Source organism: Mustela nigripes, chromosome 6 (assembly GCF_022355385.1).
Source record: "Mustela nigripes isolate SB6536 chromosome 6, MUSNIG.SB6536, whole genome shotgun sequence".
NCBI classification, from domain to species: domain Eukaryota; kingdom Metazoa; phylum Chordata; class Mammalia; order Carnivora; family Mustelidae; genus Mustela; species Mustela nigripes.
Genome location: NC_081562.1, coordinates 34100295 through 34113217, shown reverse-complemented (window position 1 = coordinate 34113217; position 12923 = coordinate 34100295). Strand labels below are relative to the sequence as shown.

At 34.9% G+C, this 12923-nt stretch overlaps 1 protein-coding gene across 3 annotated transcripts in view; it reads right to left on the bottom strand.

Annotated features, from left to right (window-relative positions):
* SLC6A15 (solute carrier family 6 member 15) overlaps nt 1–12923 on the bottom strand; it is a 43800-nt gene that overhangs the window by 20151 nt on the left and 10726 nt on the right. For all 3 annotated transcript variants that reach the window (XM_059402383.1, XM_059402385.1, XM_059402384.1), the window contains exon 2: nt 4152–4624. In XM_059402383.1, coding sequence (XP_059258366.1) covers nt 4152–4440 — 289 coding nt within the window. In that variant the 5' untranslated portion in view covers nt 4441–4624. The remainder of the gene's footprint in view (nt 1–4151; nt 4625–12923) is intronic.

Below are 12923 nucleotides of genomic sequence, written 5' to 3'. Positions count from 1 at the left end.
CTCTGCAGGGAGCCTGCTTCTCCCTCTCTCTCTGCCCGCCTCTCTGCCTACTTGTCTGTCAAATAAATAAATAAAATCTAAAAAAATAAATAATAAGTTTCAGAATTTTTTTTTTTTTTTAAAGAGAGAGATAGAGAGCATGTTTGCATTCTGAGGGTGCTGAGGGGTTGGGAGAGCAGAGGGAGAAGAGAGTCTTAAGCAGAATCCATGCCCAGTGTGGAGCCTGTCACATGGCTGGATCTCACAACCCTGAGATCATGACCTGAGCCACAATCAAGAGTCAGAAGCTTAACAGACCAAGCTACCCAGGCACCCCAAAAGGAATTTTTTTAATTTTTGAAAATTCTGTGAAGGCGCAGTGAGGCTGAATGAGACACTAAATATTTAATAACTATTGTAAAATACATGTGCAAATATATATATATATCCATGTAGTAAGGTTTCCATACTTAAGAAAATTATCTTATAGCCAAATCTCAAATTAAGACATATGACTAATGATTTTAAAGTGGTTTGACAATGTTAATATTAGGCTCTCTTAACTGATAAAGTTAAATGTGAAATGTATCAATTCCTACATAAGAATACATATGCAAATTGTTCATTAAGTAACCACTAAAATGGACTTCCTACATTCAGATTTCTTATCTGGAGCTTTGTCCAACCAGGGATTGTCAAGTCAGTCATGCAACTGATGGGTGTCAATGCCCTTTTCAAATAAGAGGCCATTATTGTATTTTCCTATTTTATTTTATTTTTTAAAGATTTTATTTACTTATTTGATGAAGAAAACCATATCAAGAGAGGGAACACAGGCAGGGGGAGTGAGACAGGGAGAAACAAAACTTCCCGCTGAGCAGAGAGCCTGAAGTGGGGCTCCATCCCAGGATCTCAGGATTATGACCTGAGCTAAAGGCAGATGTCCAGTGACTGAGCCACCCGGGTGCCCCTATTTTTCCATTTTAAAAAAGTGTTTAATGGTATTGAATAGATTTTGGAAGCTATTCAAATTTTTCTGGTAGCTATTATGTTAAAGAAGTAAACTTTTCTTTTTTCAAGGTATTTATCTCCGTTTCTCTATATAGCTCTGAAATAATGACCACATAACAATAATTTCCCTAATATAGTGGTCCACAGAAAATCTCTACTTTCTTATGACTGATTTGCAGTCCTTTGGACTTGAATTGATTCTACAGATGGGTATGTAATGTAAAGCATGGATGCATGAACTCATAAAACAGAATGATAAAATACCTAACTCTAAAAAGATTAGGAACGTTGGTGCTAATGATCTGAAAATGTTTCCCAAAGGACTGAAAGTGCATACATGCACCTAATCCTAGAACGTGAATGAATTTACGTATGTGTGAATAACTAGAGACAGAATGAATTAAAACGGGATTCACTGGGAATCTTTCCTCAGTTATATGTGCATGGCATGCTGTTAGATGCTTAGCTTTCTCTTCTAACTCAAATTACTGTTAGCCCCCATATTAAAAATAGTCATAATTAAATAATTAAACTAACTAAATAAAAACATCATAACTGAGATATAACTGAGCATTTACTATCTGCCACTCATATTTCTAAGGATGTTACATGTATTTACAAGAATCCAGTGGGGTAAGTACCATTATTATCACTTTACAGGTGTGGGAACTAAACCGGAAGAAGTAAGTTAACTTGTAAAAGGTCACATGGTCAGTGTTGGGAAGAGCCAGGCTTTAAGGCCAAATTGAATTCAAAACTTGGGCTGGTGGCTTCTATATTACACTACTTATTATTAAGTTTAACCATTGTACTTTTAAGTTTAATATCTTCAGACAAATCAACTCATGCTTGGTCTATCACTTCTTTTTTGTTTTGTTTTGTTTTGTTTTTTTACTTTATTTAAGAAAGAGAGAGAGAGAGTGTGAGAGCCGGGGGGAGGGGTAGAGGGAGACGCAGACCATGCTGAGGAGGGATCCCGAGGTGGGACTCGATCCTAGGACCCTGGGATCATGACCTGAGCTGAAGGCAGACACCCAACTGACTGAACCACCCAGGCACCTGGGTCTACCACTTTTTAGTTGTATTACTCATGAAGTGCCTCAAGTGACAAATGAGATTCAAGTTAGTCTGAGGCTATTTGACTAAACAGCCAGAAAACACTACTCAAATACCTGGAAGGCTCAATGCTAAACTGCATGTTGGGTACAGACTTTTGTTCCCTGACACTATTTTGAAACAATAAATTCCACTGGCATCTTATAACATCACTGTCTAGTATTTGTGATTAAAAGGGAGGAAACAATAGTAGGAAGAACATTTTGACTCTACATATGAAAATGAGGAAGAGCAATTTTTGTTAAAGACTAATTCCTAAATATGAAATCCTTTGAGTTCTCCCTAGACAAAAATGGTATTAAATGGAAGGCGAGGTGACTTCAGCCAAGACAGTCTTCTTCCTTAACAGTCTGGCCAGTAAGGCTCATGAGGTAAAAGGCTTAAAAATCAGAATTCATCTTCTGCTAGTCTTGGCAAATGGGCTGGCCCCTGAGAAACAAAAAGCAGGGTAGTATGTAGCTGCTTATAGCTGATTTGATAAATAATTCATATGTAGTGTTAATGACTAGCAAGGAGCTTCCAGCGTAGGTGGAGGGATGCGTAGTGTATCACAGACTTCCTGCATTGATTTTTACCTCTCAAATGATTCATCAAACAGGCAACTTTTTCCAAACCTGCTGTTTTGTGCCTAACTAAATAAACTAAACAAGATCTTTAACATATTTTGTCATCAGAAGACCTCAATTTTTTATCTCATACTCTAAAAAGAATTTTCACGTATGATTATACTTATTTCATTTGATTTGTACATCAGATATAAAACCATATCTTTGGCCAGTCAACAAAACTATCACAAACTAGAATCAAATACCAAAATATTCTTTCTACCCTTTGTGTGCTGAAATGCAGTTAATATAATACTTAATTTTTGACCACATTTATTTTAATAGTTTCCAATAAAACTATTATTTTAAGAGTTTCCATTTAATAGTTTCCTATATATAGGCAACAAAGTTCAACCCAAATGTTAGTTAACATTACTTGACTTTGGTGTACTATAGAGCCTGTGTCCTACCTGAACAATCCATTCCTTTGTAGATGCTTTTTTTCTGATATTTAAGATAATTTTTGCTAAATAACCGTTACTGGTTATATGCAAAAATCCAAAAAACTAGAATGCTATGTTAATGGGAGATATTTTTGTTAAAAAATTAAGGGTGGGGGGTGCCTGGGTGGCTCAGTGGGTTAAGCATCTGTCTTTGGCACAGGTCGTAATCCCAGTTCTGGGATGGAGCCTCCGCGTGGATTTGGGCTCCCTGCTCTGTGGGGAGTCTGTTTCTCCCTCTCTCTCAGCCCCACCCCCCTCGTTCTCTCCTGCTTTTTCTCTCACCCTCAAATAAATAAAATCTTTAAAACAAATGAAATTAAGGATGCTAACTTCTTTGAAGTTTTCTTTGAAACTAAGCATTGTCCCCAAATACTGCAGCATTAGAAATAAAATATATATTATATATAAGGATGAAGAATGTCTGCCATTACATTAATTATCTGGTTAAATCCCTTCTCCTGGGATCTACAAAGTTCTGGTCAGCACTTCAACACCACAATTATTCTAAATTATATGCAATTTTGTTTTTGAAAAGTGAAATAATTTAAAATTCAGAGTTAATAAATTATGGAGAGAACACTCTTTCTGACTTATTTCACCAGTACTGTCTTATACCGGAAACGTTGGGGTTTTTGCCAAAGAGAATAACTGACAGGCACAAGGGATGCCTCTAACATTTTTGTTAGAAAGGTCAGTAATTTAGCAATGTTTAATAGCATCCACAGAAAAAAATCTGAGAATGTATTCCCCTCAAGCAATCTTTGAGTATTCATAACAAGCCATCTCCTCCTACGGAAACCGAATCTGAAAACAGAATTGAGCCCACTTCCAACAAAGGAATCTCCCTGGCTTTACAGTGGAATCCGTGGCTTCTGAAATAATGAGGCTGCAGAAACAACACGAGCGATTCAAGACAGTCAATTGCAATTTATTCAGCAATGTATCACTCTTAACAACAGAAACCAAAAACAAAAACAAAAACAACCCCAAAACTTACCGCCTCCATTCTTCTGACATAGGTATGGGAATCGCCACACATTTCCTAAACCTACAGAAAATCCAACTTGGGCCAAGATGTACTGTAGCTTACTGTTCCAAGCTGGCCTTTCATCCTCGACTTCGGACTCTTCTTCAGCATCTATATCTTTCTCTTCTTGAACATCAACAATTAGTTCACTCTTCTTAAAAGCATCATCAGCTGAGTCTTCATTGGAAAGAAGGTCTTTAACAGACTCAATAACTTCATCGTCTAATTCTCTTTTTACCACCTTGCTATTCTTCGGCATTGGAAAGTCTGGGTAGAACAATTTTTGTTTTAAATTTCCTGATGGTAAATGTGTTAATTCTTTTTTGAAATATGTTAATTGATATGAATAAAAGATGGAGAGGAGTATCAAATAAATCCTTGGCTCAAGGTGACAGAGTCTTAATGGTTCCTGGATCCCTGTATGTCCAATATCTTATGGGTACCTGTAAAATTTTAAGTTGAAAAACAATAATATTTAATAAGGAAAAACACTTAAAATACTGAAAACTCTTTATTATAAATTTTTATGACAAAAACTCTTTCTACAGAGTATAACAACATCTGATCGTCCTTTGCCCTTCAGAAGTGTAAACAGTATGAAGTACACATGTGCTTCAGACACACTTTCTTTTAACTATGTCTTCCTTCTTGCACAAGTCTAATTTGATCTCAGGTATATTCTAATGCCTAACAGATGCTATTTGTTAGTAATTAAAATTTTCTGACTTTTTTTTTTTCTTAATTCTTCCTTTTTACTTCTGACTACAACATATCCCGCATTTTATTCCTTCTAGAATTTTATATACAATTGCATGCCATCCTGTAAATCTGTCTTATGCAGAATCTCTTCTGTCCACATATTCATCATTCACTCACTTGATATTATTTGTAAGATGGATAAAATTCAGAGATATAAACAGTAATGCATCATATGTGATCAGCTTTAAAAGAGCTTATCTCTACTGGAGAGAAAGGCACTCCCCAAATAACTACACCACATTACATAATTTATATGACCCAACATCATTAGAATGCGAGAGATCAGGAAGGGTGGATAAAAGCAGCATTAGCACCAAACATAAATACCAAAACCAGAAGCAGGACTGTTATTATTTGTGTTATTCTCTCACATGACCCTGAAAAACCCACTGCCACCACTTTGGCATTTTTCCCTTTCTTTATATCTTTGTATGTTATATCTCATATCCTTTTCTCTGTTCAAATACAGACCAAGTAAGGTATGTATAGGGTATGTCTACAAACCAGTGACATTGTCTATTTTAAAAAGTGTTAAAACATATGAATTTTTCTCTTCAAAGCTGGCTTGGGTGCTTTAGAAATAATATCCTAAGAATTCTGTCACTTATTGCTAGAAAAAAATAGAATTCTTTGATAGAACTGTGTTAGATTTATTTTCAAAGTCAGAGAAATAGCCCATCATACTTTAATTCACAATCTTAATGAACAAGACAGGGTGCTGATTAACTCAATGCAAAAGAAAAAAGGAATTCATTAACTTGACCATGTAGCTTATTTGCTGCTGTTAGGCTTGGAGGTGTTTAGTTGTTTCCGAACTAAAATACATACCCTAAGAGCAAACCTTCATTTTGGATTTGGTGAAGATTAAGAGGTAGGCTGTAAAGGAAATTCTGAAAAAACAGCACTGCAAAATTTTTAAATAATAGACCCATCTCTAGAATAATGTAACAACTTCTCACAGTGACTACTGTGAATAGATCACCAAGTTTTTGATGTGGAAATAGTTTCAAGAGGTTAGGGATTATGTCTGTTTAGTTTGCTTTCTTTTCCCTGAGAGCTCGGTAAATATTAGTTGAGTAAATGAGTAAATACAACCATTGAAAGACTGAAATAAGCTAACTTACCAAATAATTTTTACTGTAAGAAAACAATCTGGCATATAGGAAACTGTAATTTGTGAGACATGAATTATGTAAAGATCCACACTTATTCAATTATCTAAAGATAAACTGTTGGCACAGTAATTTAACTGATACATAGATAAGAGCATTGGCTTTAATCTGACAAACTTGGAGCTGAGTCCTAGTTCTTCTATTTATCAGTTGCATAACTTCTGGTAGTTAAGTTATATCATTCTAAACCTTAGTTTCCTCAATAAGCTAAGGTTATTAGGTATTCTTTTTGCTTTTTCCATACAAATAGAAAGGTAAGGAATGTATCAAAGTTTAGAAATGCTTTTACAGTAAAAATACCCACCATTTCATAAAGAAAAAAATTAAAAGACGGTTACTCATGAGCCTCCCACAAATCATCTCATAAACTACAGTATTTCTTCTATAAATGTCTAGTCTTTGCAGAAAAAAAACAAAAAAACACCCAAACAAAAAAAAAAAAATTGAAATGAAAAATAACAACTGTGGACACTGCAGAATGTTTTATTACATTTTTAATGAATAATCATACAATTGTACGTATAATATCTTTTGGCAAATTTTACATTTAAAAGTTCCTTTCTTAAAAAAAAAAAAAAGTTCCTTTCTATCAGACTGGGGTGCCTGGATAGCACAGCTGATTAAGTGTCCAACTCTTGGTTTCAGCTCAGGTCGTGATCTCAGGGTCATAAGATCAAGCCCCATGTGGGGCTCTGAGCTCTAGGCACAGAGTCTGCTTAAAACTCCCTCTAGCCCTCCCCGCCCCACCCTGCACTCATGCTCTCTCTCTCTCAAATCAATAAATAAATCCTAAAAAAAAAAAAAAAAAAAACACACACACACAACTTTCTACCAAATTATCCAGATTTTGTATTTTCCACAAAAAAGTCCCAAATGTAAACAAAATTTAAATACAATGGTACAAATGCCTGAAATATACCTAGTATATAAAACATATCTATATATACATATTATATAATGTAATAATCCTAGGTAACATTTATAAAATGAAACATATTTAAAAAGATGGCTAAATATCTTGTTGCATTTATTTAGAGCTGTCTTCTTAACTAGGCCATAAACTCTGTCTGGAAAAGGACTTTATTTCACTCATTTCACATTTTCAAGGTTTAAAGTTGTTGTCATATGAATGAACCCCAAAAGTAGGACAGAATAATATTGTATGATATCTACAAGTATTCTGCACTATTACCTGTTTGGTTGTTTGGGGATTTTTTTTTTATCCTAGGTCCCTATAACTTACTGAGTCAGAGACCTTCTTTTCAGAGGCCGCATAAAGCCAAAAGTAAAGTAACTTGTAAAAAGTTAGTATACAAGACAACAGTTTGGAAACCCAATTAATTTCACATCTTCAAGACCCAACTTTTCTAAAATATAACATTTTTTTTTATGATGCCAAAAGCTTTCTTGAAGGACTTAGTTCATAAAAGTAGACTATACGATAAATAGCAAGGTTGACCACTGCCAAAAACATATTAATCATTGCTACATTTGAGAAAAGAAGAAATGAAGCAGAAATGTCCAGAAAACAAGCGGGGTGGAAGGTCATACAACATCAGTACTCTACAGGTCACAGGCAGTAGGATAATCAGTTTCAAGTTAACTGCACGGCCAAGTTAGCACACACCATCCCTGCAACAGAAGTTAAGCTATCATCCACTGCACTTCATCTGCACCTAGGAGTTGCATCAGCAGTCGACATCATGACCTGGAAAGGGCCTCCTGTCTACCCCTGAGCAACAGACAGTCAAGATCAAGGGTCAAAAAATTATTACTCATGGGTTAAATACAACCTATTATGTGATTTTATAAATAGAATTCCATTGGAACATAGCCATGCCCACACATTTGCATATTTCTATAGCTAATTTTGTGCTGCAACAGCAGAGTCACTTTGTACAAACTGCAAAGCCTAAAATATTTACTGACTGTATTGAAAAAAATTTGACAACCAATGTTCCAGAGAATATATCTGAACAGAAGATGTGGAGTTCCTCAGATCACTTCATCGAGGCTCCATTTTCATGGCACTAATTTCTTTATCAAACAGTATGACAAGATAAAACTCTCCTCATTTAATGATAATTACTAAGAATGACAAGGTTCTATAGAACCAGGGAGATGGGAGTGGTTATAGCTGAAAAGGGAAGAAACAGAAGCAAAAGACAAATGTAGAAAATAGCTTTAGAGTTTCAAACAGGTTACTTATTTAAGAAAACTCAGATACAGGTGCCTGAGTGGCTCAGTGGGTTAAAGCCTCTGCCTTCGGTTCAGGTCATGATCCCAGAGTCTTGGGAGCCCCATATCAGGCTATCTGCTCAGCAGGGAGTCTGCGTCCCTTCCTCTCTCTCTGCCTGCCTCTCTGTCTACTTGTGATCTCTGTCAAATAAATAAATAAAATCTTAAAAAAAAAAAGAAAGAAAAAACTCAGATACAATAAAATCAAGATTTTTTTTAAAAAGTGTCCCTTTAAAATAAAACTCAAAGAAAAGATGTAAAAGATGATTGGGAAGAAAAAAGTTAGGTGGATATATACAGAATACAGATAATAAATGGGAAAATTCAGTATAGGAATAAAAGGCACATTAGAAACAAAGTCTGCTACAAGTACATCCATAGACATAGAGAACAGACTTCAGGAAACTTCTCAAAAAGAATGAAAAGAGTCAAATATCTTAAAGGAATTCAGAGAAAAAGCTAATGGAAATAGAAGTCAGATAAAGGTGATCCAACAAACTTAGAATTGGATTTTATAAATCCATTGAGAAACTAAATTTATATCTATACTTTTGGCTTTATGCAGCCTCTGAAAGGAAAGGAAGATAATAGAATTAATATGACACAAAATTCTGAAAGATAAATTAACAGAAGTTTTGCCTAGATTCATATTTTCAAATAATAATAATACAGAAGGGTGAATACTGAAAAATACTGGGCTAAATATTCTTAGGGATTTCAAGCAGAAGTAGAAAGGGGAAATAAAAGGACTTCTCAGGATGTTTAATAACCTCCAAAAAAAACTAGAAGGAAAAAATACTCGATCTCCATTTTTTTTTTTTAAATTTTACTTACATATTTGACAGAGAGAGACACAGCAAGAGCAAGAACAGAAGCAGGGGGAGTGGAAGAGGAAGAATAAGGTTTCACGCTGAGCTGGGATCCTGATGTGAGGCTCTATCCCAGGGTCCTGGGATCATGATCTGAGCTGAAGGCAGATGCTTAATGACTGAGCCACCCAGGTGCCCCCTCACTCTCCAATTTTTATACTCACTTATTTTGTATTCCAATTATAAATGCCACAGGCAAATAATCTTGTCTGTGAGAAATCCGACAATCCCTTTGAGGAGGGAGAGGAACAGGTTACATGATCGGGAAATGTGGCTAACCAAGAGAGAGAACAAAGTACAGACGTCAGTAAGAGAGAAGTCATGTTAAAGGATAAAAGTGAACATTAATTTAAACAGGAAATAAGCTTTAAAATCTAAATGAATTATGTTTAAGGGGAAAAATATAAGTCAAAAAAGGAAATAACTAACAATCAGGAATTGAAATGGGAGAAGATAGAAATAAAAGTATGAGAATATCCTCATCTTTCATATGAGGAAGCAATTTAGGATACTGTCTAAATATAAAACTCATAGTCAAAAAGGGGATAATGACCCCAACCTCTTCACGTTTTCATATAATCTTTCTTACTTACTTTTTATGAGATCTTATAGAAATTTATATTTATTGCTGGGAAGAGACATGTATTAATGCCACACACTCTATCTAGTTTCTAGAAACAGACTGAGTTCGAATCCTAGCTTGCTCTATCACTTATGGTTTTATGACCTTGGCTAAGTTACTTTGTTATCTAATAATAAAGTGCTTAGATAAATGCCAAAACATTGACAGAACTCAATATATGCCTTCTTTTGTTATTTATAATTATTATCACTCTTATAGTTGTACACTTACAACTGGTTTATTGCAAATTATTAAGGATAATGTAGGTCTAGAGCCAATGTTATATGTTTAAATTGTTTTAACATCACTTTTTTCCTAATGCTAATTTTCTTTTGCTGCATAACAATTTACCTCAAAACTTAGTGGCTTAACAAACAAATGTTTTATTTGCTTATGATTCTGTGGGTTTGCAATTTGAACTAGGCTTAGGCGATCAGTTGTTTTGCTGGTCTTGACTCAAGTCCCTTCTTCCCTACAGTCATCTGTCAACTCAGCTGGGTAAGGATGGGCTAGGATGGTCTTACATTCTGGCAGGAGGCAGCCTACCAGCCAGAGCACTTTTATTCTCCCATATGTAGTCTCTGCAAATGCTAGCTTCAACTTGTTGACATTATAAGCTCAAGAGTTCCAACCCTACCCAAAGGAAGTAAGCCCAAGATGCAAATGCTAGTAAAGCCTCAGTGTAACATTTGCTAATGTTTCAGTGGCCAAAGCAAGTCACAGCTAAGTCCAGACTGATTTGAGTGGGTAAACTCTACCTTTTGATGGTAGAAGCAACAAAGTCAAATTGCAAAAGGTGTACATAGAGAGAAAAGAAAAATACAGCCAATATTTTGGAATTTTGAAAATATTTTTTGAAAATAATCTTCTACACTTGTCCAGTTAGAATTCCCCTCTCTGGATTCTGAATCTTGGGGACAGGAACAAAGAGATCGAAAGGTTGGCATCTCACTCAATTCCAAAGGCATTATGCCCAGGCTGTAACTACTACTGTAGTCATGGATTCTGGTTCTTAGTTTTAAGAACTGTTTTCATTCTTGCCCTTTCCATCTCATTGCCAAGCACCCCATTGTTCTTTTGAGCCTCTGAGCCTTGCCAATATTTCTTCTTTTTTTTTAATTTTATCTTATTTTTTATTTTATTTTATTTTTCCTCTCAGCCAGCATCAGTTTCTACAGCTTTCAAACAAAGCACCCTAAATTATACAGCTATTATAAATTTACAACAATTGGTGTCCTTACACTCATTTACTGTGTAAGGACTTATATAAAAAATGTTGGGAACATTACCTTACTTAATTTAGACTTATATTTACATTTTTCTCATTCTCCCATTTTTGTATTGCTTTAATTATCTTCATATGCAACTTTTCAGAAAAAAATCTATTTTAAAGCACTTGAAACTAGATTCAAAACATTTTTAAATCAACATAATAAATTTCTAACTCAGTGTTTCTCAATCCTAACCATTTTTAATGGTCTTTTTCTTTTTTGAGACATTTTCCTTGCCTTTCCACATAAATTTTGTTGTCAGCTTAATTTCTTTTTTTAATTCTTAATTTTTTAAATTTTATTTATTTGCAAGAGAAAAAGAGAGAGAGAGTGTGTAAGCATGAGCAGGGGGAGGGGCAGAGGGAGAAGCAGACTGCCCACTGAATGGGTAGCCCCATGTGGGGCTTGATCCCAGGATCCCAGGATCATGACTTAAGCTGAAGGCAGATGCTTAACCAACAGTGTCCCTAATTTGTTCATTTCTACCCCCAAAAAACCCAGGCCTGTTAGAATTTTAACTGGGATTACATTGGTTCTATAATCCCATTTGGGGAACACTGACATCTTCAAATTTTGAGCTTTCCGTTCTGTGAACTTGGTATCTTCTTTAAACTATCTGTGGGCAAAGTTGATTTTTAATACAAGCTTCCCATCCTGCAATAGTGCTAATTCAAGTTGATGTTGTTTTAGGACACACAGTATGTCAAAGGTAAATAAAGATAGTTTAAGATTTCTCTAATTGTTTATCTTTAATTTCTTTTTCTTGACTTACCACACTGGCTTGGACATCTACTAAAATTTTGAACAGAAGTGTTAATTAAGAACAGACATCTTAATCTATGCTGCAGTGCTAATGGGAAAGTATTCAATATTTTACTGAGGACAATGTTAATTATGGGGTTTTTTTCATAGATGCATTTTGTCAGTTTAGGAAAGTTTCTTTTTATTCCTAGTTCAGTGAGGGTCTTTTTTTTTTTTTAATCCTGATTAACTGTTGAATTTTGACACATGATTTCCTACTGCCTACCTTTATTAAGATAATCATGTAGCTTCTTTTTTTTTTTAAGATTTTATTTATTTATTTGACAGATTAAGAGAGAGAGCACAAGCAAGGGGAGCAGCAGAGGGAGAGGGAAAAGCCGGTTCCCCGCTGAGCAAGGAGCCCAATGCAGGACTCGATCCCAGGACCCTGGGATCAGAACCAGAGCTGAAAGCAGTGGCTTAACCATCTGAGCCACCCAGGTACCCCATTAATCATGTAACTTCTTAATCTACACTGGTTTTGTATCTTAGACCAATCTTTCATTATGAGATAAACATCACTGGTCAAGATGTATTACCTTTTTAATATATTACTAAAATCAATTTGCTAGTGTTTTGGTAAGGATTTTTTCAACTATATTCATAGGAATATGGGCATATAATTTTTTTCTTGTATTTCACTTCTCTGGTTGTGGTAGACTCATAAATATAATTTTTAAATGGTCTCTCGTTTATTTTCTGAGAAAATACATGTAGAATTAGTTTTATTTCTTCCTTAAATGTTTGGCAGCATTCACCAATAAAGCCATCTGGACCTGGAGTTTTCTTTCAGAGAATACGTTTAATTAAAAATTCAATTTATTACAAACATTCAATTTGTTTCATTGATATATAGCTACTGAGACTTTCTCTTACTTATGTTAGTTTTGGTAAGCTGTTTTTTTCAAGGAATTTATCCATTTCATTTAAATTGTCAAATTTGTAGAAAGTGATTAGTAATATTCTGTAGGGCTTTTTTTTTAATCATGTTAGGATTTGTAGTCATACCA